Source organism: Leptonychotes weddellii, chromosome 3 (assembly GCF_054177405.1).
Source record: "Leptonychotes weddellii isolate Sample4059 chromosome 3, ASM5417740v2, whole genome shotgun sequence".
NCBI lineage: Eukaryota > Metazoa > Chordata > Mammalia > Carnivora > Phocidae > Leptonychotes > Leptonychotes weddellii.
The window spans coordinates 106,942,814-106,970,055 of record NC_138371.1 but is presented as its reverse complement, the minus strand read 5'-3'; the positions used below and the strand labels follow the sequence as shown (position 1 = coordinate 106,970,055).

At 38.0% G+C, this 27,242-nt stretch overlaps 1 protein-coding gene across 3 annotated transcripts in view; it reads right to left on the bottom strand.

The window, feature by feature from the left end:
• The window catches only part of LOC102734599 (phospholipid-transporting ATPase IB), a 567,820-nt gene that overhangs the window by 410,837 nt on the left and 129,741 nt on the right, over positions 1-27,242 (bottom strand). For all 3 annotated transcript variants that reach the window (XM_081814745.1, XM_081814746.1, XM_081814748.1), the window contains exons 5-14: positions 27,077-27,122; positions 26,388-26,428; positions 21,672-21,745; positions 19,538-19,607; positions 18,390-18,517; positions 17,055-17,166; positions 10,905-11,070; positions 5,979-6,106; positions 5,035-5,112; positions 2,268-2,356 (exon numbers count right to left, since the gene is read on the bottom strand). In XM_081814745.1, the coding sequence (XP_081670871.1) occupies positions 2,268-2,356; positions 5,035-5,112; positions 5,979-6,106; positions 10,905-11,070; positions 17,055-17,166; positions 18,390-18,517; positions 19,538-19,607; positions 21,672-21,745; positions 26,388-26,428; positions 27,077-27,122 (932 nt within the window). The remainder of the gene's footprint in view (positions 1-2,267; positions 2,357-5,034; positions 5,113-5,978; positions 6,107-10,904; positions 11,071-17,054; positions 17,167-18,389; positions 18,518-19,537; positions 19,608-21,671; positions 21,746-26,387; positions 26,429-27,076; positions 27,123-27,242) is intronic.

Genomic DNA, 27,242 nt, shown 5'->3' with positions numbered 1-27,242 from the left:
CTGGTGATGGGCATTAAAGAGGGCATGTTCTGCATGGAGCACTGGGTGTTATATGCAAACAATGAATCATGGAACACTACATCAAAAACTAATGATGTAATGTATGGTGATTAACATAACATAATTAAAAAAAATAAAAAATAAATGGAAAGATACTCATGCTTGTAGACTAGAAGAATTTATATTGTTAAAATGTCCATACCACCCAAAGCAATCTACAGAGTCAATCCAATCCCTACCAAAATTCCAACAGCATTTTTCACAGAAATAGAACAAACAATTCTAATTTATATGGAACTACAAAGACCCAAATTGCCAAAGGAATCTTGAGAAACAAAAACAAAGCTAGGGGCATCACACAGTCTGATTTCAGACTATATTACAAAGCTATACTAATCAAAATGGTACAGTATTGGCATAAAAACAGACTCCTATAGATCAATGGAACAGAAAACAGAGCCCAAAATTAAGTCCACACACTTAGGGTCAGTTAATTTCTGACAAAAGTGCCAAGAATATTTAATGGGGAAGAAACAATCTCTTCAATAAATGAGAAAACTGGCCAGCTACATGCAAAATAATCAAACTCGACCACTATCTTATACCATATACAAAAATTAACTCAAGATGGACTAAACACTTTCATGTTAGACCCGAAACTATAAGAATCCTAGAAGGAAATGTAGGTAGTAAGCTCCTTTAAACTGGTCTTGGTAATGATTTTTTTGCTCTGACACCAAAAGCAAGGCAGCAAAAGCAAAAATAAACAAGTGTGGGACTACATCAAACTAAAAAGCTTCTGCACAGCAAAAGAAATCATCAACAAAAGGAAAAGGCAACCTACCTATGGGAGAAAATACTTGTAAATCCTATACCTGGGAAGGGGTTAATATCATATAGATATATATATATAGATATATATATCTCCCCATACTACTCAATAGCAAAAACAAAAAAACAAAAAAAAAAAACAATCTGATTAAAAATGGGCAGATCTGAGTAAACATTTTTCCAAAGAAGATATACAGATGGCCAACAGATACATGTAGATTTGTTCAACATCACTAATCATCAGGGAAATGAAAATCAAAACTATAATGAAAGATTACCTCCTACCTGTTAAAATGGTTAGAAGAAATAACAAGTGCTGCCAAAGATGTGGAACTCTTGTGTGCTATTGGTGGGAATGTAAATTGGTACAGCTGCTATGAAAAACCATATGGAGATTCCTCAAAAAATTAAAAATAGAACTACCATATGACCCAGCAATTCCAATTTGGGATATTTATCCAAAAAAATGAAAATATTAACTCAAAAGGGTATATGCACCCCATGTTCACTGCAGCATTATTTACAATAGTCAAGCTATAGAAACAACCTCAGTCTATCAATGGATGAATGGATAAAGAAAATATGGCACATATACACAATGGAATATGATTCAGCCATAAAAAGGAAATCTTGCCATTTGGGACAACATGGATGGACCTTGATGCTATTATGCTAAGTGAAATAAGTCAGACAGAGAAAGACAAAACCACATAATTTTACTTATACGTGCACTCAAAAAAAAAAAAAAGGCAGCAGTAGGTCATAGATACAGAGCACAGGTTAGTGGTTGCCAGAGGCAGGAGATAGGGAGTGGTCAAAATGGGTGAAAGGGGCAAAAGGTACAAACTTCCCTTTATAAAATAAATAAGTCACGGGAATTTAACATACAACATTAAGACTGTAGTTAATAATAAATACTATATTGCATATTTGAAAGTTGTTAAAAGAATAGACCTTAAATGCTGCATCACAAGAAAAAATAAATTTTACTAGATTTATTGTGGTGAACATTTTGCAGTATATACCAACACTGAATCATTATGTTGTACATCTGAAACTAATAATGTTACATATCAATTAAACACCAATAAAAAAGACAGGCATTCAGATCAAAATATGAGTAAGACATTTATAATTATTAGATTATAAATATAAACTTATAGAATTTAAATTTATAGAATTAAAGTTTTAAAATTAAACTTATAGCATTAAATCCAGGGATTTCTCACTAGGTAAATATTTGCAGAATAAACTGGTTAACTGTTCAAAGTTGGGACTCATTAAATATTAAATACATTCAGTAGTAATTACGTATCTAAATCCCTTATAAATATCCTTTGAAAATATCAAGAAGGCATTTGGCTAAGCAGCTAAAAATAAACTTATTTGTTGGAAGAATACAAATCAAATTTTTAGTAAGTGATGAACATATTTACCCATAGGTTACTCCAGCAATGCTACACTTCTTGAAGTTCATGATATTGCATGTAAGAGTTCCAGTTTTATCAGAAAATAGGTATTTCACCTAAATCAAAGAATAGAAGAAACATACATCAACATTGTAGCTAAGATGCAGAGACCAATAGATCATGCCTCCCCTTCTATATTTTTCAAAATCTCTATTAATTTTATTTTATTTTATTTTATTTTATTTTATTATGTTAGTCACCATACAATACATCATTAGTTTTTGATGTAGTGATCCACAATTCATTGTTTTCATATAACACCCAGTGCTCCATGCAGTACGTGCCCTCTTTAATACCCATCACCGGACTAACCCATCCCCCCACCCCCTCCCCTCTAGAACCCTCAGTTTGTGACTGGAGATTATGCTAAGTGAAATAAGTCAAGCAGAGAAAGTCAAAAATCTCTATTAATTTTAAATGGTAAATATCCTTACAGTAAAATACATTTTATAATTATATACAATTATATATTATTATAAAATTAATATATTTTCACACTTAGACCACTTAAAAACCTTTTCCACTAACCAAGCCTAGAATCGAATTGTGTGGAAATGTGCAAAGGAGGCTTCAGTAACAGCCTGGAGCCATGTCGACCTATAAGCCTAAGCACTAAGTTCTACCATAAGGCATCTTAAAGACACAGATCACTCTCCAACCTATTCCCACAAGCTCAAACTTTGGCAACCCTCAAATATTTTTTAATCACTCCACTCCTAGTTGAATTAGGAAGGCATATACTGAAACAACACAGAACAAACAAATCTTCCTCCATTACAGTAACAATTAAGATTACATGAAGGCAGCATAGGACTGCTATAGATTATATATAACTTTCTGAGATACAAAATTTTACAGACTTAATACACGAAGCTTTCAATATACAAAGGTGAAAAGATAAAATTTCTAGAGGTTAACAAGCCAACCATTTTGACATAATTAACTGGATGCAAAAGAGATGAACTCAAAATGCATAGGTGCTGTGTGAATTATGTTCCCTCTGGTGGATCACGTGATGGGGAAGAAGGAAAAGAGTTCAAGATCACAAGAGGACAGTAGCCCAGTTCAGGCTCTGGATACTAACTAGTCATGTGGACTCTAGAAAAGTCACCTCATCCTTCTTAGCCCCAATTTCCACATCTATGAAACAAAGAACTTGGCCAGAAGATACGGAACATCATTTTACGTGTAACATCCTGGAAAATTATGTCATGGATTGGTTGAAGGGAGAGTAACTAGCAGAATTGTCTCCAGTAAAAATTCCAGTTTCTCAGGCCATGATTGCTGCTGGATGCTGGATGTACTCCAAGAATCACAAGGGGAAGCCATGCTTTATTGTTTTATGGAAGAGGGATTAATACTGTGAATTATTTATTCTGTACTTTTTCTTAATGATACAATATAGGCAAATACACTATGAATTATTTTTAAAGCAATCAAAGGGCTGTCAAGTAAAGGAAAATTATTAATGTTCCTAAAGAAGTCAAATATTACATAGAAACAAAAATATTAGTAAGGTATGGGTAATTCATGCTCCAACTATAAATAAGTTTTTATATAAGTTTTTTATGCAGTAAGTCTAGGGGTATAAAAAAATTCAGTAGAATCAGCCTTCCAATGAAGTGTTTCCTTCTGCCCCTTTTTAAAAAAAATTAAAAGATTATATGAAAATGTTAAAAAATGAAAAATTTCTAATAAGGAATTATCCAGGTTTGCTCTCATTCTCCTATTATCCTTAAGTTCCAACTCAAAACTTTTTGAGCAAGCAAACTTTTCCTATATTCCCAATTAGGATGCATTATTATCCTGGATACAACTTGAGCACTTTTAATCCTTCAATTACTAGGATCCAGTTAATGGGTCCTGAGAACAATGGGATATTGAGCACTATGCTAGACTGACCAAGGCAACCAAAGACCTCATCCCAGACACATCCACACCCTCGAATGGGCTCAAAAGGCTCAAGATGGAAACAGACACCACATCTCTAACATGTCTCTCACTTTACTGTGTTCATAATTGGAGAGACTGTTATGGGGGCATAGAAGAAAGATCAAATAACTTTACCTGAAAAACTGTAAAAGGGTTCAAAGAGGAGGCAAATTTAGTCTGACATATATAGCACCCACCCCCTAGGGCTGTTGGAAGGTTTAAATAAGATGTATAAGATGAAATTATAATCTTTAATTGCAATGCATTCAAAAGAGGGTATTCCTTACAGTAATTTCAACATAAGATGAAGATACAATGCAAAACACAACTCATTAAAGGCAATAGGAGTTTCAAGGGTAATGGCAGAAAAGAAACTCGTTCCCTGGAATGCTCCAGAAACAAAATATAAGAAGTGTGAGAAATTTAATAGATTTATGTCCTTCAAATTAGCTGCCCCATGTTTTGTAAGATTACCCAATACCTGCATATCTGAACCACCGTTTTCGCTATCATTTATTCCTGATAAACAATTTTAATGTCCAGAGTAATGTTGCAGTATATTTTTTGTATTATTTTTTTGCAGGCTCCTTCTAGATAATAAAATATATTGATGCCTCAAAAAGCAGGTCAAAGCCAACTAACATTTCTATTTCACAATACTTTCAAATGCTGTATATATAGCTCTTCAGACATCAAAACCACGTTCATAGACAACTATTTTTCTGAAATCTCTTGTGGTTCTAGCACTGGTCTCCCCTGATGCTGGAGTCACCACTACCCAAGTTCCCAAAGAGGCTCTCACCTGCCCAAGCTCTTCATTAAGGTTTGATGTCCTGGCCATTGCAGGAGTGTCATTTCCTAGATAATACATGTCTGTGTCCTGAGAGAGAAGGGGTGGAGGGCGCTTCAGAAAATATATACCATTAATCCTTCATTTAGACTAACACAGAAAAGAAGCTACAACAGATAATATTAGTGCTCATTTTTAATTTGGGGGTGAAAGTACAGTGGCTATTAGTATAGAGAAACACTGTGCTAGAGGAAGAAAACAAGCAATTTATATACAGAAGGTTTGGTTTTGAGATGATCATTGCATGACCTAGACTAACCCATACTTCTGAGTTCAGCCAATACCTCCTTCATGAGACTATTGTGAAGATCAAATAAAAATGCACATGAAAGCACCCAGTCTACAAATACTGGCTGCTGAAGTCCAGTGCTTCATGGCATGGCAGTTGCTTTAAAATTACACCTCTCCACTCTTGCACCAGAATCCAAGTTTATGGTTCCCATGAACTTTGACATGCAATGCACACTGAAATAGACACAACTATGAGACCTTTCGTGCAGCACTAATTAGACTGTAAAAGCAGAAGCAGAATTTGCAGCCATTTTGTCTCCACTCACCAGGAGGCATGCACCCGCTCAGCTCTCTGCCTCTATGATCTCCCTTAATCCTCACAAGAACCCCTGGAATAAATAGGGACCAACGTCCTCCAGTTTTGTAGACTAGGAAGCTGAGGTGTCAGGTAACCAGTCATTGCCATCACCGGCTCAGGGACAGCCTTGCCAGAGATCCCTTGCCAGTTCTCTGGCCAGTTTAAGTCCCAGACCCAATCATAAAGGAACCATATTTGTCCTTTTCTGGCAGCTCAGCTGAAGGACTGATGCTCTGAGAGAGTATGAGAAAATACTGGTTGACATTGCTCCAGCAGCTCAGCTTTGAGACTCTGCTGTGATACTCACCCAGTTTATAAAAAGGGCTTGAGTGTATTTCACAACCTCAAGGGTCACCAACAGACTGATGGGAATAAGATTGTTGTATAAGATGATGAACGTCAACAAGTTATATCCAAAATTATCTGAGGTCGTGTCTGTGGACAAAAACCAAAGTACCTGTATCACTTTAGTTCATCTCGTTCAGTTTCCTTTTACTTTATTTTTGTGGACTTTTTCTAAAGATGTTCACCAAAAAGGTCTACAGGCTTATGTATAAATTTAGAGATCTGAGTTAAAACAGTTATGGAGCACTTAGTATATGGTATGAACTGTGAATACAAAGACTATTAATACAATCTCTTCTAGTAAAGAGCTGGCTTCTAACAGGATGTTGTAGGGGAGGGGAGTGAGCAGGAGTGGGCAGGAGTGAGCATGCCCCTTCCTGACCATGCAGCAGCATACATCTACTGAGGAGTTCATAGGGCATTGCTGAAACCGGAAGAGGTTTATTTTAATGGAAGGCATGGTCACTGAAGGCCATCCAGAAGAACAGAGGCTTTAGTAAGTTTTGGCAGAAAGAGAGAAGACAGCTAACTAAAAAGGATGCAGAAAAGAAGACAGGCATGTCAAATGGCTGTAAGGAATATCTACAACCTTACTAAGGTAAGAGTCCATCTGGGATACTCCAAAGAGTTTGTAAGATATAAAAAGTGTCAACAGTAGCAGGTAAAAAGAGGGAAGCAGGAAGACTGGAGCTATTTATTGAAGATAACAGAAGAAAATCTTAACAGAAGAGGACCCCTAATGATGGATCAAGACCCCTAGGGGACAAAATCCAAAGCAGAAGTAGAGTCAGCTTAGACAGGAAGAGGAACCAGGGGAGAGAAAAGAGGTACAAGGTCTGTATCAAAAGAGAAAAGTTCTTTCCTGATGACCATGACACCCTGGTTAAAGGAAAGAGTACTAAGAGCTTAACTTGGCAAGAGGTGAGGAAAGGTTGCAGTAGGCTAAAGGTTTGACTGGTATCAAAGACGCCTCTTGACGGGAACTGGTATTTCAAGATAGCAAAAGGCTAGGATTGGAGATTAGTAATTTGTAAGGACTTCAAAACACACTTGAGCTTTACCTCCAGGAAATTAGTCAAAAGGTAGTGGTTTGACTCAGCCTCCAAGTTCTGGAGGGTAGCTGTGATGGCAGCATAAGGGGCTGGTAAAGGTTAACAGGGAGTAGGCACAAGCTAATCAGTAGTTTCACCTTCCTACCATCCCTTCATTTTCTTCTCTCCTACCAAGGCTTCTGTTTTTCCTGTCGATTGTTTCTTTTCTTTCTGACATGTTACTTTGCAACCTTGTTCTTTTGAACTAAGTAGTTGCTAAATAGGATCTCTAAGTACCAATAGTTAACAAATGTCTCTGAGGTATAATTTCCTTAGGAAGAAATACCTGACAATTAGAATTATGTATTAAGAAATTTCAAATGTCAGGTTTGAATACAGGCCAAAAGCAACTTTGAGTCATCATATATATTATCAATAAGCAGAGCACATTCGGGGAAGACCCTATGTATAAAAGTTCATTCAGCCAAACAAAAACAATCAAGTGGAGATGATGAAGGACAGAATCTGATAGAAACTGAAGTCAAAGCTCCAACAGTGACAATGTAACTGTGAAGTCTGATGGCTTTTAATAGAGCTACTCCAACTTTTCCATAAGAGAACAAAGCAGACAGCATTATGGGTGGGACATAAAGACTATTCTTCCATCATGAATCATACAGCTAGTACTGGAGTTTGAAATTAGGCAATTTAAATGCCAGCTTCCACAAAGCCTGTTTACCAAGATTATGCCAATGCTGTTTATTTACCCAGATCATGACATTTTGAAACTATATATGTACACAAAGATTCAATCTTCATATTTGAAGCTAGACATATCCAAATTTTAAGAACCAAAACCAAGAGTTTTGATTCCACCTACAACTCGAGTCCCAGTCATATTTGTAAAGTGGCAATAATAGTTCTCCTGGGCATTCAAAAGTGTTTGATTTTTTTGCATGAGATAATTAGAAAAGGAAAAAATGTTTTTATCAGTTTAACCAAAATATATTTAAAGAATAACAAAAACTTCAAGCAAAGATTCCAAAGTTTTAAAGTTCAGATTTATTTTTTAAAATATTTTGTCATTAAATTTTATTTATTTTTGGAATTGCTATGTAAGGAAATTGGCAAATCTCTCAAAAAAAAGGAAGCAATAAAACTGAATAAAATTATCAAAAACAAACATTTAAAGTGCTTAGAAAGTGATCACAGTGCATACAAAAAATTCAAAAGCATGTATTCAAAAATTCTACTTAATCTAAGTGGAAACCTTAGGCATTTAAGTCAGAAGCTATTTCCCTCTCCTTTCCCCTTGAGCCATGATGTTTAAATTCTGTTCTGGGTGGGTGGTTGGGACTGACAGTGTGAATCCCTCCACCCCATGCCCCAGCTCCATATTGCAGAAATTCTGTCCCAGGGTGAGGCAGGCTGGTACTCTTAGAGTAAGGCAGGTTGTCAGGACAGGAACAGCCTGAGAAAGATGACATTATTTGGAACACAGCATGAAAAAAGCCACGCCGAGGGCACTGTCAAAAACAATAGAGATTTCAGTGGCTAATAATCAGGGAAGACAAATATCTCACAATACTAGTAGGAGCAAACAAACCAGAAGACTAGCCAGAAATTAAACAAAGATATCCATGGAAAGAAATGGCCAAAGAAACCTTGGTAAGATCACACTCAACCCTGGTGGTCCAGAAGGTCATGTCCATGCATAAGGCTGCACCTGCTTAGGAGAGACCAGAGAGGGTACTTGTGAGCAACTAGTCCCTGATTGAATGTGGGCAGACTTTAAATTCCCCAAACACTGAAGGCATTCTACAAGCCACACATAGGTCAAACAACCTCTGACCAATCACTGGCTAACCTCTAAGCTATGCTGACCTCTAGGAATCCAGGCTTGAAAATAAAAACAAGGAGAAGAGTGATTGCTAATGAAGATAGGGTTTCTTTCTGTGGTGATGAAAATGTTCTAAAGTTAGGTAAGAGGTAAAGGTTGCACAATCTGTGAATATACTACAAACCACTATATATCTTAAACTATACATTTGAAAAGCAATAAAAAGTCAGAACATGGAAATAAAACTGAGCAGTAACAGCAGAGGCTATACACTGCAGGAGAAAACAGACTTCACAGAATCTTTCCAGGCAAGTCACTAAACAGATAAAAAACAGCAACAAGGAAGAGGAGGAGGAAACAGAATCCAGAACTGCCCCAACATATTATCTAAAGCACCCAGTTTTCAACAACAAAGAAATATGAAACTACAAAGAAACAGGAAAAAAAGCAATAGAAACTGCCTTTAAGGGGGGGACCCAGATGATGGACCAAAGACTTCAAAGAAGCTGTTATAAATATATTTAAAGAACTAAAAGAAACTGTTTAAAGAATTAAAAGAAAGTATGATGACAATGATTGCTTAATCAGAGAACATTAAGAAAGAGATAAAAGAAAGAACCAAGTAGAAATTATGAAACTGAAAAAAAATCAGTTTTTTTTCCAGAAGAGTAGATGTGAGCTAGGAGAAGAGAGAAACAAACTTTAATGTAGGTCAATAGAGCTTACCTAATCTCAAAAAGAGAAAGAAAACAAAATAAGGAAAAATTAACAGAGCCTAAGGTCACATCATTTGGACCAACTGGTACATAATGGAATTACCAGAAAGAAGGGAGTGAAGATGTGGCAGAAACAATATTTGAATAAATAATAGCTGAAAACTTCCCAAATTTGATGAAAAATATTAACATACACATCCAAAAAGCTCAACAAACTCCAAACAAAATAAACTCGAAGTTATTGAAAACCAAGGACAATTTTGAAAGTAGCAATAGAAAATGACTCACATACAAGGGAAAAAGTAAGTTTAACAGCTGACTTCCCATCAGTACAATGGAGGCCAGAAGGCAGTGGGATGGCATATGCAAAGTACTGAAAGGAAAAAGAACATAACCAAGAATTCTACAAGAATCCTGTATCAGCAAAACTGCGCTTCAAAAACAAAGGAGAAATTAACACATTCCAAGATAAAAACAGAGAATTTGTTGCTCTCCAATCTGCCTTACGAGAAATTCTCCAGGATGAAAGAAAATGACACCAGACAGGAATTAAATCCACATAAACAAAGGATATTGGTAAAGGTAATAACACAACAGGTACTTATAAAAGACAATTACATATTTTTTATCCTTTCTTTTGGACTTAAAAAAACATGGCAAAAATGATTATAAAAGTGCATCATTGGCCTTATACACAGATGTAATATATATATGACAGCCCAAAGCAATGACAGGATAAAGCTACATGAAGCAAAGAAATAACACAAACTGGTAACTCAAATCTGTGGAAGAAATGAAGAGTATTAGAAATGGTAAATAAGTAGGTTCATGTACACTCTATAAGTGTATTTTCTTTTTGCTTAATCGACATTAAATAATATAAAGCAACAATTATAACACTGGATTACTGGGTTGATAACAGATGTAATATATATGATAATAGCACAATGCAGGGCAAGAAATGAATCTATACTGGAGTAAAATTTCTGTATTTTACTGGAATTTAGTATTAATCTGAAGCAAATGCTGATTAACTAAGACATTTATTGTAATCCCTAGAGCAACCACTAAGAAAATAACTCAAAAAATAGTTAAAAATACAATCATTTGAATATAAAACAATCCCCACATGTGTCCATCCTTCATTTCATCACGACTCCTAATCTTTCAAGAAGGCTGGCCTTTTATAGAGTAGCCAAAAGAATGAAGGATGGCATGGCCACCACACATAAACCACACTTGTAAGGGTTTTCCAAAGTGGTTTCATCCTACTTCAACAAGCACTCCATCCTGACACTTACCCATCTTCTTGATGTACCAGTTCTTTCCACCTTGAGACCCATTCCAGTACAGGGCCCCCACTGAGCTCACCAAGGCCATGACCAAGAGGATGCCAAACAACACCAGGATCTGCACATTAGTCACTTTTTCAACATTCGATCTTTTGAGGGGTGCTTTTGTGGAATTCTGTACAACAGCATTGAAAAATGTATAAGAGTCACAGAACAGGCTTGGGGTTAAGGAGTGGGGAAAAAAGGAGGTAAGTTAACCAAATTCAACAAATAAAAATAAAAGACTATATTTTTGCCAAATAACCAATGAAATTAAAAAGTGTACCATATTCCTGAATCAACAGCTAGTTTTAAATAATAACACATTTTGACTCATAATTCAATCTGTACTTATGATTACATTTTAGTACAAAATTAGCTACTTTTGCAATCTTAGAAAACAAGTTCTAAATCACTTAAAATCAGTTTAAAAGAAATCAGGATGTCATTAATTCAAGAGAAACTTAAAGATTCTGTACCATAAAAATCTAGACTGAATCTTCAAGGTAATAATAGAGCTCTATAATTAATATACAAAGAACTATTTTTGCAGTATATATTTTCCCCTCAAAATTGAGGAAAAAAAGACATACACAGACACATACACATCCAAAATGCAAAATAGGTGTTGACATCAATAGGTATCAAAATAAATAAATGGACAGAGTTCATTTGGAAAACTGAACAAGAAAAAAGCAGGAAAGTCAGGAAAGCTCTAGTGGCTGTGAGAAATCTGAGTGCAGTCTTGAGTCATAAACAGAATGTAGACAGGAAAGTAAAACAAAAGTGGAAGACAGCCTAGCCATCTATAAACATGCATGGTCTGATGTCTCACTGCAGGTGGGGAAACCATTCCAGCTCAAACAGAAGCCAGTGTTGGCAAGTGAGTTCAGAAAGATTCATTAAAGCCAGGTTCAAGGACCTCTACGCATAGGTGAAAAATTTGGAACTATTATTCTCTCAGCATTGGAAAAGTCAATAGACCTATTTGCACCAGACAATTATGCACCTGAAGTCATTTTACTAAAAATGTTCTGATTGTAATTGTGGTGGGAAAAATAATGGTTTCCCCAATGATGTCCATGCCCCGATACCTGGACCCTGTAAATACATTATTTTATGTGATAAAAGGGGTTTTGCTTACATGATTAAATTAAAGATATGACTGGGATATCTGGGTGGCTCAGTTGGTTGAGTGTCTGACTCTTGGTTCTGGCTCAGGTCATGATCTCGGAGTCCTGGGATCAAGCCCTGTGTCGGGCTCCACACTCAGCATGGAGTTTGCTTGTCCCTCTCCCTCTGCTCTCCTCCCCCACCCCTGACTGTCCCTCTCTCTCTCTCTCTCATAAATAAAAAAGCTTAAATTTTAAAAAATTAAGGATATGACTTGGGGAAATATTCTTGGATTATGCAAGTAGGTCCAGCTTAATCACATTGGCCCTTAAAAACAGAAAATGAAGAGATCTTTTCCTGGCTACAGTCAGAGGGAAATGTGACTACACAATAATAGCCCAAGAAATGCAATATTGCCAACTGTGACAATGGAAAAAGGGGGTCATGAGCCAAGAAATTTGGGCAGTGCTAGAAGGCAGAAAAAGGCAAGGAACAGATTCTCCTCTAGAACCCCCTAGAGTGTGCTAGAAAAGAATGCTGCCCTGCAGGCTTTGTGACATGGATGAGACCCATACCAGACTTCTGACCTACAGAACCTAACATGACAACTTTGTGTTACTTTAAGCTACTAAATTTGTATAATTTGTTATGGCAGCAATAGGAAACTAATACAGTAACCCAGAAGATGTTAATAATCCATTCCTGGAGGGGAGCAGAGCCTGGATTAGACCGGAAGCCAGGAATTAGATAGGGGCAGATGGACACAGGAGCTTCAGTCTACAGGTCTCCCTCCATGAGTCACAAGCTTGGTCTCTCTACTGGCAACCGATTTGCAAAAATCAGATGATCTGAAAGCTTGAAAGGCATTAACTGGCCATAAAAATGGTGCGTTATGCAAAACTTAAGTCAGCACTCTTCACTGTTCTCAACTCATCTGCTCATTAAAAGAGTTAGGATGAAAATGTTTCCAAAAAGAAGAATATGAATAAAACCACAACATAAAAATAAAATCAAATGAAAACAGAGAGCAATTCATCCCTAAGTTCCCTAGAGAAGCTCGTACCACAACATCACTGAAATGGTTACCTGAATTCTATCACCAAACCCACAAATACTACCATCATGGCCTGGTTTTCTGCAGGGCAGGGAGGTAGGGAATCAGTTTACTGGTCATTTTGAAATGTTTCAGTATTTAAACAGCACAGCAACAACTTCCTTTATATTCTCTTTTCTCCCTTTCACTTCAGTTCTCTGAATTGTCCTTTACAGACTTAAAAAAAAAAAAAAGTCCTTTAAATTTCTAAATGGAAATCTATTAGTGAAGGCTGACCCATCAATCAAATCCCATCTACAGGTTGATGGGGACAACATATCACCTCTGGTCTTACGGAAGAAGCCAACAGACCAGTTCCAAGACTGTCTATCCCCATCTTTTAAAACTCATGATCTTATCATTCTGAACATTCACTGGAGCACAGGGAGAAAAAAATTTACAAAAAGCATCATTTCTATGACTCCATTAGTTTATTGGCTTCTGATCTTTTCCAATGGTTCAGTCGTAGCCAGTTAACAGGGTTAGAAAAAGTTATCTTTCATCCAGTACAAGAGCCCCAAACTTCATCACACACACTTTGTGGAAAGTCAGGCTCTGCCTATTCACTCCCATTCCCTGAACATTTCAACTTACAATGATGAGCTTGTAATGTTAAATTCTGACTAGCATTTTAAACTCTTCCATAAAATTCTTAGAAAATACTTCTGCTTTTGAGTAATGGAGTTCTTAATAGAAATAAGCATCTTTCAGCTAACATCTTTCATGAAGATGTTAGTGATTATGTGAATCTATACACATGTTAAAACACATAGAATTGTATAGCAAAAAAGTTATTTTTATGGTTTGTTAATTCAACAAAATTTTAATAGTGATAAAAAAATAAAAACTTGAATTAAGTGGCTATATATAATTCCAGAACCATCTCTATTGTCATTTACATTTCTTAGAATGTTTTGCTATTAAAAACAACTATGAAACTAGTGCTGATAAATGTATTTAATAAAAATTTTACTTATAATAGTTAAAAAAAAAAAGCCAAAATGTCAGAGTTTGAAAAGTTTATAATTGACCTGAATTTTATACACTTTCTGCCCTCCTAAAAAAGTAGTCGGTAGAGTAACTAGTGAGAACATGGACTCAGGAGCCAAACTGCATAGGTTTGAATCCCAAATCTCTCTCTTACTGGGTGGGTGTGTAACTTCAGTAACTATTAGACACTGGGTCTCATTGTCCTCATCTAGAAAATGGGCTCAATAATAGTATCTTCCTCATAGGGCCATTGTGAGGAATAAATGAGTTAATACATGCAAATTGCTTAGAACAATGCATGTGGGCACTAAGTATTTGCTGTAATTAATGTGATGATACCTCCTTCCCATTAAATCAACCAATAGAAATAGTAATATTGAAAATATTTCCACGTGTAACTACACTGAACTTGAAACAGGGGAACTCTGAAGAGAAGACACTGAGGCAAGAGTTTACAGAGCAAACAAAAAAGTAGAAGAACCCTAAAGTAATTGTGTTTCCCCTCTGTGGTCAAGCAGCACAAGTCCAGACAAAAAATGTTATTTCACCAACAAGATGGCTTCCAGCTATAGGTGTTCTATTATATTCCTCTTGAAAGCTCATCATGTTTACTTGTTGTTGCAGTCCTAAAGGCACAGCAAGTCTAGTGCAGATGTTTCTGGGTCTTTCCATCATTCTGTACGAGAACACTCAACACATAATAAGCCTTGCACGGGCTTATCACACGTAGGTGCAAGGAGTGCCTATCTCACTCACGAGAGCAAACTTCAGGAGGTAACTGTGCACACTTTGCTCACTGAAAAGATGGTAGGATCATTTTTAGGTATAACTCGATGATCTCTTACACCTTAGCTACAAAGCTGTACTACCAATGTCACCCTGAAAAAAACAATCTTGGAGAGTGGCTAAGTTTGTAATATGCACAATCTAAAAACAGGTATTGGGGTCCCATCTAAATCTGAGCTAAGTCTTTGTCATCTCTGTCTCTTTATCATAAAAACGGAAGTGATCTGTGGTCAGTAGAGCTCCCAGTGTTAGGTGTGGCTGCTGGCACTGGACTGGGAAGTCAGAGGATACTTAGTAGGTAGTGGAGCCCTAAACCATTCATCAGAGCAAAGTCTCCACATAACAGGCTATTCAGAACTAACAAACTTTAAACTTTCTAATCAGTTCTGAACCGGTGAGGACCTAGCAGGAAGGACGGATAAAACGCATCTCAGATACACTGAATAATCTTGATCCACCCAAGAGGGGCCTCAGCATTCACCAACTATTTGTTCTCTCAGCCGCCATGGATCCCCACCCTCACGTACACACTCCCACTGCAGCCATTCCAACACACCCTAGCATCCCAGGGCCAAAACTTTTCCATGTCCTCATCCCCTTTGGGAGCTTTTCTTACCCAGCTGAGGGCACTTCTTCCCTGAAGCTCCTCAAAGCAGAGGGTGCTCCAGTGAAGACTCACATGCCTTGGAATCTGAAGCCAATAGTACTTCTGACCCTTATGACTCGAATGCCATGTTAAAACACTCACCCGTGAAACTCATGCCATTTGGCTACACTGTCTTCTCCTCGTCCCTCAACAAATCCACCAACCTCTCAGCCACGTCCCTCACCCTCTAAAGAGGTGAGCAGTTGGCTTATGGTATCCATCTTGGCCCCAGCCCTGCCATTATCCTGTCTTCAAAATCATAGCACGGAGCACCAGATGCATTATCTCCCAGTCCTCACTACACATTGATCAGCCAGTTAAGCGGCAACTGCAACAGTCTTCAATGTCACGAGACTCTGAAGCCTTATCATGCCCACCATCTCCTCCACTCCCTGCCACCCTGTCTCCATTGCATTTCCCAGCTGGGGTAGAAATGGGGTCTATCACCTCATCCATTCTAATCAACATTTAACTTTCTCCTCCTCCATCATCTGACCTCAAACAGTCGGCCAACACAAGAGCCGCCCCCCCAACTCTCCATCTAAAATGGGTTTCTAGTATCTAGTCAACTAACAGCCCCAATCCTGGGTTGCTTGGCCTTTCTGTAGACACCTAGAGCACTTTGTAATGATACATACTGCAGCGATTCTCATTCTACCTGGTAATTCTGTATTACTCCTTAGTCTGTGTGGCTCCCAGAGGGTGAGCTGGGCCTTTCACTATTGTATCCACACAGCCTACTTCAAGACTTGGTGCGTGGTGGTCACTAAATAATTTTGAACTAAGAAATACAGTCAAATACATGCTTTGGAAGTGATACAAAAGAACAGACAAGCTGAAAAGCTGATTCTCGCAAACAGCAACCATTAGCAAAATAAGATCCAAAAGATACCAAAGAAATATAAGAAATGACACATTGGGACACTGATTTATATAGAATTTCAAAAGCTGTCTGGCAAAATACACCATAATACAAATGCAGGCTGCTGTAAATTGACAAATATTTTGAAAATCATTAACAGGGAGAAAGAGCAAAATCATTTTAACTTAATTCTTTTGGTGTATGAAGAATAAATATTAGTTCAAAAATAACTGATTTTAAATTGCCAAGGATTTAATTAAAAGTACAATTTACTATTAAATCCTAATTCGTGAGGTGAGGAAGAGAAGTAGAGATATAAGAAAGTTAGACTGAATCTCTGCTTAAGTCCAGAAGATAAAATAAGTTAGAACTGATCATCCCCCTAAATCTGGAAAAAACAAAGACCATCAATATTTCAAGCAAGAGGTAACAAACATCTGAGAGAATAATGGAAATCCAGGAAAAACTACCCAAGGAACCAGAAATAAAAGGTACTTCCTTTCTAAATTTAGGTTCACAAATTCGAGCCCCTAAATGCAACATTTGCATTTGCATTCTCTACTCCATAAAAATGGACAGAAAAAATAAAGACTGAAATCAGCATTGTTTTTCAGCATAGAAATGTTTTACCTGCATGAGTTTGGTGTCGTGTCCAGTATAAACAACTATGCCAAAGACCCACTGAGTATTTCTAAGCTGTGTACCTCTTAATAAGATCTGGTCAGGCCCAAGGGGAACAGGGCTAAAAATAAGAAACAACATTTATATTTAATGATAGTTTGACAAATGAGCATGAGCTTTCCCCCTTAAACATAAACCCACAATCAATCAATTAATTCGATTGTTTCTTTTATTCAAATTTGAACTATTTCACTGAGAGGAGCAATGAAAGTTACCATTGCCTTCATCTACAAAAAAAAGAAAAAAAGGGATCCACAAAAAAGTTTTATCCTATCCATTCATCACTACAAGAAAAATATATTTTTTTCTTATAAAATGTTAGAGGGAATTGTATTCTCTTAAAACCCGGGCATGAAACTATACACCCAAAAAGGAAATTGCTAAAATAACAAGAAGCTTATTCATTGGGAAACCCAGTTTATTTTACAGACTCTAAAGCTAGAATATCAAATTTGTCAAGGATGACTTAATGGTTAAATAAAAGGCTGAGTGATAATGTAGAAATTCAAAAGGGGGAGCCGACTGAATGGTTCTGCGTGCTAAATGAAAACCAAAAAAGCAGTCACAGTTGTCATAGTTATTTTGGGTTGATTCCCACGATTAGGTCCTTCCCTCTGAGTCTGTTCAAAATACAAATGTGGGAAGCATCGGTAAGGAGCATGCAGATTAAAGATGGGCAGAAGGGAGAAACTGCACCCCAACATAATGACAAAAATGACTCTCCAACAATCAAACAAATGCCAAGAGGACAAAGACAACGAAATATAGACAACAGGGCAGTGAATATTCTAAAGGAAGAGTAATTGCTGTTCCTTCCACTCAACTTGATAAAAACAAATGCTACTTAGAAGAATGCTAGTCACAAAAAAAAAAAAAAGGATGTTTCTCTAATAAATAGATTAGCTCTTATACACCTGATATGCTTCTCCTCTGCTCTTCTGGACAATTTTATGCAGCCCAAACCACCTCTCCTTCCTGGTAGGTAGGACACACAGAAAAACAGCCAGTACTTTTAATCTCCTTTCAGACCCTGGGGCTGTTTTTCTTGACAAAAATCAGTTCTTTCCTTAAATTTAAGGGAAGGAAAGTTTATACTGACTGAAATTGTGCTTCAGGAAAAGCTCAGTCTCTCATATCTAAGCTAAACATAAGAAATCTCATGGTTTTAAAATATTTCAAAACCAAAAAAACAAGCTGATATTTTACCAATTCCAGTAATTCTTAGTCCCATTTAAGAACAAAAAAATAAAATAAAATAAAAACTAAGAAAAGCAAAAGTGATACCTTTTCCCATCTATGTGCAAGTTTCCAGTGAAGTCATAGAGATGGCGGTTGGGTCCTTCACATTCTATAGTTCCAGATAACTTCATCAATACTTCCCTTGTTTGCATGTCAGCAGTATGACTCAGACCCTAAAATGTTAAACCAAAAGAGGAAACTGAATACAATCTTCCAGGTTTGGGGACAACATTCAGCATCCCCATTGTTAATCCAAAGGAAATAATGAATCATCTAAAATGGAGTCACTGGGGAGGCTAACAAATCAAGCTACCAGCCCCTCAAGATAGACTTCCCAGGCAGCCTTTGCCATAGCAACCTAATGCAAAAGTTTCCAAAGAATTCAATGAAGTGCAAAGTTAAGATTCTCCCATTGTGCTGGGAAGATCCATGTTCAATTAACCACATACTCAAGCACCTTGCAGAGAGCACTCTATTAGCTCTACTTTAATACAAGTCATAAAAACAGAATAAAGCATTCTTTTAATATAATGTCTTATTAGTGTTATATCTAGTACTCAGCAACACTTCTTTAAACAGAAAAAAAAATACCCTACTTAAATCAAATATCTAAGATAGAAAAGAAAGACTGGTGGACAGAATTATCAAATTCAACTTTATGCAACAGAAAATTTGGGTGTCAAATGCTTAGAATTTGTGTTACAGTAAAGGCCATTTTTCATTCTAGAATTAAAATATATGGTAAGAACAGCTTTGAGGCATAGAAATTTTGTATCTGATGTATTACTTTCTAGAATTAAAGTGTCAGTTAAAACAACTATGTAAAGTAAGGTACCCAGAGCTTGCCTACTGCATCTCTCCATATAGAAGATGCCCTTTCCACCATGTGGCTCAACCTAGCTGACAGGATCTCTTTCCACCTGCACTAACAGACATAGATCTAAGATATAAATTAAGGCAAGATACCCTTCATGATCCATACTTGGACGAAGCTCACTTTTTCTAACTCCACTGTCTCTCTCAATGGTTCCCTTCATAATAAAAGCCAAGTTCTTCCCATGGGTTCCACTAGGGTTAAGGCATAACCCTATCTAGCAGAACGTTTTTCTCTAGAAAATACACTGATTGGAATAGTGAACCAAATTTGCAATTTGGGTCTCCATAACAACACAAGTCATAAAAGATTACTTTACCTGACGTATTTTAAGGTTCGTCTCCCCATCTAGATTAGCTGTTTCAATATAACACATTGCCTGAGGTTCACTATGGAGAGAGAAATTTTAAAAGCCAAAGTTTAGTAAAATCCCCTCCACAAATTCACAGCTCATAAAGTCTCTACCATGGAAACTGTGTCTGCTGACTGGCCCTTCAACCACTTTAGTCTTAACTGACCAGAAAGACACTCCTCTTTGAGGCTCAACACCAACACAAAGTTGTTTGCCCAATGATCCACACTTACGGGCCCCACATAATGCTGCTTGACCTTAAGTAGCAGAAATAACTGAAGGAGAATGCGAAGAGGACTGGTAGGTTAAGGGAAACACAATATGCTCCAGCCAAGACTCTGCCACTGTGTTTGGATGACCCTTAGAGTCTGAGACTTGGCCTGCTCCTGACCAAAAGAGCCACCCTAGATGCAGCCAGTACAAACACAGCTTTTGAAGAGCATTACAGCCAGAGTTCAGCAATCAAGCTTGGCAAGCCTTTTCTTCCCTGTACCTTTTACTATGTCAACACATAACTTTTTAATCAAAACATCCAATTTTAAGGACAGAACACTCAAAGAATAACAAGAAGCATGGCAGGGGCGCCTGGGTGGCTCAGCTGGTTAAGCGTCTGCCTTCGGCTCAGGTCATGATCCATGGTCCTGGGATCGAGCCCTGTGTCAGGCTTCCTGCTCAGTGGGGAAACTGCTTCTCTCTCTCCCTCTGCCCCTCCCCCTACTCATGCTCTCTCTCTCTCAAATAAATAAATAAAGTCTTAAAAAGAAAAAACAATAATCCTGGTAGATACTGTATTCCTATTTCTAATCACTGGGGTTAGCTGCATAGCTAGTGGTCAAGAGAATGGAGTCTGCAACCCACTGGCTAAGTTAAAATCTCCTACTGCTACCTTTGTGGGCTGTGGGGACTTAGAAGTTGTTTAATCTCTGTTTCTGTGTTTTCTCATGTATAAAGTAGGGATACCAAGGGTTTGGGGGAAGATTAAATGGGATAATGTACTCGGTGGACTGCTTAGCATAATGTACAGACTCAAACAGTAATGAGCATCCTAGAAATGTGTTGTCAGCTCAGACAAACCATCTCATATTAAAACCAGGTTTTCTGAGGGTTATGGTGAAAATTCATACCCCAAACTGTCAAGTGATCCACATTTCCCTATTTCTCTTGTTACCAACCAATAGGGACAAATATGAGTCCTGCCCTATATATATGGTGCTCTTCCTTCTCTATGGGCCTGGGATCCTATTTTTAAATGTTTTATCTCGAGCAGTAAATTCATGCTAAGGCTTAGAATCCAATGTATGATCAAATCCAATAAAAGCAACACTGTCTGCATTCAAAGAAAATGCCAACAGTGTGAGTATCTAGGATTCCCTGCAGCACATAAAACATAGGAAGTTTCAGTCTTATCATAGAATTAAACTTGAACTCATGAAAAGGAGTTTATTTATATCCTAATTGTAGCACTCTGTCTTTGATATATACTTTTATGTATCAAGCCAAGGAAAAGTCAAGGACTGCATGGTCCATTATTCATGTCACTTAGTGACTGGTGATACCTTTGCAGCACGAAACTACCTGGAGAACATGGCAGTGGCACTTGGGCAGATAGGGGGACACAACGTGGACGAATGAAGGGGCAACACCAACCACAGGTTATGTCTATGCTGCGAACGTGGGCCGGATCTCTGAGCAGCTAGTAAAGGAGGCCCTGGCTCTATGGGAAGACTCCCTGGACCCACCAGGAGACTGGTTCTCAAGCCTCAGAGAGGCTGCAGTCTTCGTGTTATTGATGGAATCACTCCACTGTTCTGGAGCATCTCCTATGAATACGAAATAGCCCAGAACTGCTATGAGACTAAAATGAAGCAATACGTCTAAAAGAATTCTACAAAAGTACAAGGGAATGAAGGGAGAAAGAAAATTTAGGATTAAGGCAGGAACAAAAAAAGGCAAATGACAAGTAACTGAAGAAGAGGCCAGAGAGAGAAGGCTGGTGCCTCCAGGGGTGGGAGGGAAGGGTGGCTTGTGATTCCTATAGTCACCACTTAATGCTTTATTGTTCACATTTATTTCAAACAATGTGCCCACTTGCACACCTGACCTGGAGGATAGCAGGGCCATGTCTGCTGGGAGGTACTGCCCATTGATGACCTTCACAATGTCTCCCACTGCCACCTAGAAAACCAGGGACAAGGACAGAGAAGCATGAAAGACAGGAAAGCACTAACAGTCATTAAGGTGGTTAAATATTTGAAGAAAAAATTACTATATAATTATGCCATGAAGCTTAAGACAGAAGCCCAAATTATTTTCCTTGACAAGAACAAAAATTTTTCGGTACAAATGGTAATATTGCCTTTCTGCAGTGATGCCAAATGAAAAAAAAAAAAAACCATAAAAGGAGAGTAAGAAAAGAGAAGAGTCAGAACAACTATCAAGGTCTCATTTTCTTACAATTATTCCATCCACTTGCAAATTCCACTCTTGCACTCTGGAACAATCCCACAGCTGTACACAGTAGGGGAGAGTGGTTAAATGTACACCTCCAGAGCCAGCCAGAATGCTGGGCTCAGATCCCCCGGCTGGATTCCTTGCTAGACCTGAGTAACCCGGAGCAAGTTATGTAAACTCTGTGTGCATCAGTCTTCACATCTATATATATAATGGGGTTGAGAGCACATATATCATGGGGTTATTGCAAGGATCAATTGAGTTAATAAATTTTCTCCATTTTACAAATGGGGAAACTGAGGTTCAAAGAGAAATAACTTGATCAAGGTCACACAGACAGTGAGTGTTAGACCCAAGATTCAAAACTGAGCAACTGGCCAGTGGTCTGATTACAAAGCAATACTGATTTCACCCATGAACAGTGCATCTAAAAGGTTCCCTGGAAACATACCACTTAAAACAGAGATTTGTGTAGCCTCAAGAACTTCAACAAAAAAAAGAGTCACAGCCAAAGTCAGAGACCACCTAGGGAAATAGACTCCACCAGACACAAGACCCCAAGCTAAAGAAAAAGGCCTTAATCTGCTGACCATGGGGCACCATGGCCAAGGGTTTATAAATCCTTTAAATGAGGTCACAGAAGCACCCAGATGGGTAGAATATGGGCTTTCAAGTCAGGCAGGCTGAGGTTCAGATCCTAGCTTCACAGACACACTAGCCCTGGGATCTTGGCAAGTTCTTCAGCTCTGTGAGCTCTAGCATCCTCACTTATAAAATGCAGAAAGATCAACACTTACCTTGTAGGGCTGATGCAATGATTAAGGAAGTATATGCAAGTGCCTGGCCTGAAACAGGCATGTGCTAGTCTCTACCAGCAGGAGTGCAACCAAATGGACACTGAGTGTGAAAGTCAGACAGGCCACGATTCTCAGACAACACAAGAACAAAGGCTGTTCTCAGCACATGTGAGTAAGTTCAAAACGCAAAATGGGCACTATGCCTTACTTCTTATTCTAATGCACATTACTATTGTCTTAGAAATCAAGAATTTCAAACCGAATACTTCTGAAATACTTATGAAACTAATATTCATGAAAGACTCCTGGATCTTGCAAGCTAGGAGAATGGCCCTGGCAGGGGCCTATATTTAACCTTTTATTAGGAAAAAGGAGGGTTTACTAAAAACATGTCCTGCTAGTGTTTTGAATCAAAGCACTATCAAAGCATGTGGGGAAGTAAGGAATCAGGCCCAATGTGTGTGGGGGGGGGGGGGGAGGTGGTAAAAGTTAAATTCCAGAACCATTGTATATTTGAAGTTAGCATCAACTTAAAGCCAAAAGGAAGGCCTATATGTATATTCTATATTCCACAATAAAGAGACTATCAAAGAATAGGTGCTACTGAGCTATTTTAACAACCATCAGTACAACAGCAAGGAATGCTTATGAAAGTTGAAAAGGTTTCTAAATGTAAAAGTATTTTATGTGGATAGTTTAATTACATAGAAAAATCAGAAGAAGGTATTAGTTAAAAACTAGAAAGGAAAATTGGTCATGTTTTCAAAAGAAAAAAGGCGGTGGATTTTTTCTTAATTCAGTGGGAGGACAAGGGAAATTATGGCTTTCTCCCATCTTAGTTATTTAAATAAAGAAACATTCATATCCCAGTAACAAAGTACTAAGAAGTTCCATGCACACGGAAAACTACTTAGTTGGAAATGTGTTTGAAAATGGTTTTCTATTTGGTGTTTATGCATGGTTGTCCCTTGAGTGTGTCAAGTTTCCCAAACGAGAATTCTTAAGGTGAGAAAGAGCCCCCTCTAGATCCCTGAATCCATTCTAGCCTCAGAGGATTTCTCAAGCTTCTTAATTTTGAAGAATAAGCTCAAAGGCCTTCTCAAAGTCAACCAAAGCTATTGAGTTGCACCGAAGAGCTGCCTCCCAGCATTCTATTCTGCTATAGCCCAGGGGATTGCCAACTCAAGCTCAACATTTCAGATTAGAGTTGTATTGCTTTGGGAAGCTTAAAGAGAGCCAGGTCCACCTTGCCTGACATCTCTGGCATTTGGTACCTCTTATCACCTATCTTCTCCCATATTCTCATCATTGTTCCTTGAGCCACTCATCCTCATCCTTGTTCTGAGCCACTCTGCAGATGTGCCTGGCTTTCCTTCCCATACAACTGAGACTTTCACCCAGTTCCCTCTGTCTTGAACAGCATTTCCCTCTTAAAATAATTACCTCTCATTCATCCTTCAAAAGAACACCAGAACATCACACGAGGGATGCCTTTGCTCATGTGAATTAATGGGTCTAGAAAGACTGATCATCCATCCCTCCCATATGTTCCAGAAGCACCTGAAGCATGCCCCTACACAGAGCTCAGCACTAACACTGCATTCTATCCAGCTGTCTGGCCTTCCCACGACACCCATGGTTCGGGGGCCAGCAGCGTCAGCCTCACCTGGGAACTTGTTACAAATGCAAATTCTAGGGCCCAGTGGAATTCCCAAAACGGGAATTCTGAGATTACAGCCAGCGCAGCACTCAGTGTTAGACCAGCTGGGCAAGCGACTGATGCCCACTGAAGGCTGAGAATCATGGTAGGCAGCTTCTTAAGGGCAGGGGACATGCTTTATTCTTACTTGCATCCCCAATGCATAACACCATCTCTGGGACATCCTAAGAGCTCCATTTAAACAAACAAAAGCATTTTAATTGAAATAAAAATATTTGCGGCAAAGCATATAACAGAGGTGTTTGGTTTGGGATTTTTTTTTTTTTTTTAACTTCAAATGTGTGTAGGAAATGGTAATGAACTTTAGGAGTCTGTGAGGCCATCAACTCCTGGACCCAGAATTCAGAGATCATCGCTCCATTTACTACTGTTTCAAGCAGTGCAAACATCCCAAATCCAAATCATTCTTCACTCCAGCCACTGTTCCTAGCTTTCGGGGGAGGGAGGGAGTGTCAGGAAGCACTTAGAGAAACAGAGGCCATTCCTAAGTGCAGTGGGAATCCTTGAACCCCCATAGCACTGGGAGCATTTCTAACCTCTATGAGGTCAAGAATTTCCAACCACTTGACAAAGAACCACAGACTTCCAAATAAGAGGGAGGTCAATTAGTATTGGCATTACAGGACTTCTAGATTGCTACCAAGGTTAAGGTGTTATCACAAAACACTATAAAGAGACTTCACAGTTCTCTTATAATGAAGTAAACAAAACGCAAACTAAACTGAGGGCTAAGTTACTGTATCGCAGGCATTTTGCAGAGTTAAAGATCATAGAAGCATTTTTAAACACTGCTTACTAAATGGTTAGCAAGAGAAACTATTGTTAAGTGAACCTTCTAAAAAGTAGTTTTCTTTTGAAATGATGTTAATCATCTTCAAATCCTGAAGTCATGAAAGTCATCCCCCACAAAAACCATCTTGTGACCATTAAGAAGGTCCAGGTAAAACAGAGGTTCACTTAAAAAGCTAACTTTATCAGATACAAGATACCCAGATGGCACAGCATATTTCTTCTACATTTTCTATTCATCACTATAAACAACCAAAAAACCCTCACCATCCCCAAACCCTCCCAACCTCATGTTTCCAGGAACATGGAGGCAAACCCTCTCACTATTGTAAAGTTAAGAGCAGTGACTGCTGGTCCTGACAACCAAGTTCAGGATCAAAACAGGCTGGCCTCCAACCCCCACTCCACCTCTGTTTACATTTCGCAGTAAAATCTTAAACCCAAAACTCTTCCCACCAAAAACATTAGAAGTGAGATTCTCCAAAGTTAGAAAATCTTAAAAACAAACAAACAAACAAACAAACAAACAAAAACTGGATTTAGGTTAGGAGAACAGAAGACCAGGGATCTCTTGGATTGGAGTTGGAAACTAGAGGATGCTTTGGTATTTCAGAAGTATCCATCAGGAGCAATGAATTTCACAACTGTGAACTGACACAGTGAGCACTTCCCAGAAGAAGCAGGAACCAAGTCAATAGGCAGCAGTTCTAAGGAAATCTCATGGGAAACTCCACGATATAAAACTTACATTAGAGATGACCGATGTCTTAACCCACACTTCATCTACTGCAATCTATACTAGCAATTAATTACAAGTCCCCAAACCAGTACTTTCTGGCATATCTTTAAAATTAGGGTTTTTAAATTTTTTTATTTAAATTCATTTAGCCAACATATAGTACATCATTAGTTTCTGATATAGTGTTCAATAATTTATCAGTTGCCTATAACACCCAGTGCTCATCACATCACTTGTCCTCCTTAATGCCCATCACCCAGTTACCCCATCCCCCCTCCCATCCCCCCCAGCAACCCTCAATTTGTTTCCTATAGTTTTTACCTCTTTCCACATAATGGTATGCCACATACCATTTCTTAACACTGAAAAAGAAAAAACAATGTACCAGTTAATACTGATGATAATCAAAATCAGCTTTTCAAAATCTAAAAGGTTCCTTTCAAAATTCCACTTATTAATTCCAACCTTATCTTTAGACATAAAGGCATACCACACCACTCCTCAAAATGGAGCCCCAATCCACATACCATATATATATTAATGCATACATATAAATATAAATACATGCATAGAAGTTAAAACTAGCCATATTTACCCCAGAAGAAAAATATCACCCTGTTGTTATGAGATTAAACACACACACACACACACACACACACACACACAATACAGACCTAATGTTCTAGAAATCAATACAATAAAAATAGAGAGGAAGGGAGCAAGTATAAACCAAGGATGTGAATGCTTGGACTTTTTATAGACCTAACATATGTCTAGCTCCTAAAAATTACCACCTTTTCTAAGCTTCTAAAATACACAAATTCTGTTCAAATCTTAATAGCCAGGACTCACATTTTATTGGATTGGTTTGTAATTTTGCTATTTCTTTTAAAATATTTTATAGATCATTTCCCTCCACTTATGTTAATACCATTAGCTACTTATTTTACATGCCTTAAATGGGGTCTGAAGTTTTCTAGCGGAAAAAGTGATTCAGCCTGGTGTCTTACCTATCGTTTTCTTTTTGTTCACTGCATTGTCTGCCTTATGCCGCTTCTGTTACCAGAAAGAAAGAAAGTTCTTAGATTCAAAAGTTCCAAATGCATCACTGCAACAGCAACAATAGATCAGGAGAGAAACAGGGCTCCAGGAAACGGATTGGCAGTGATGTGAATG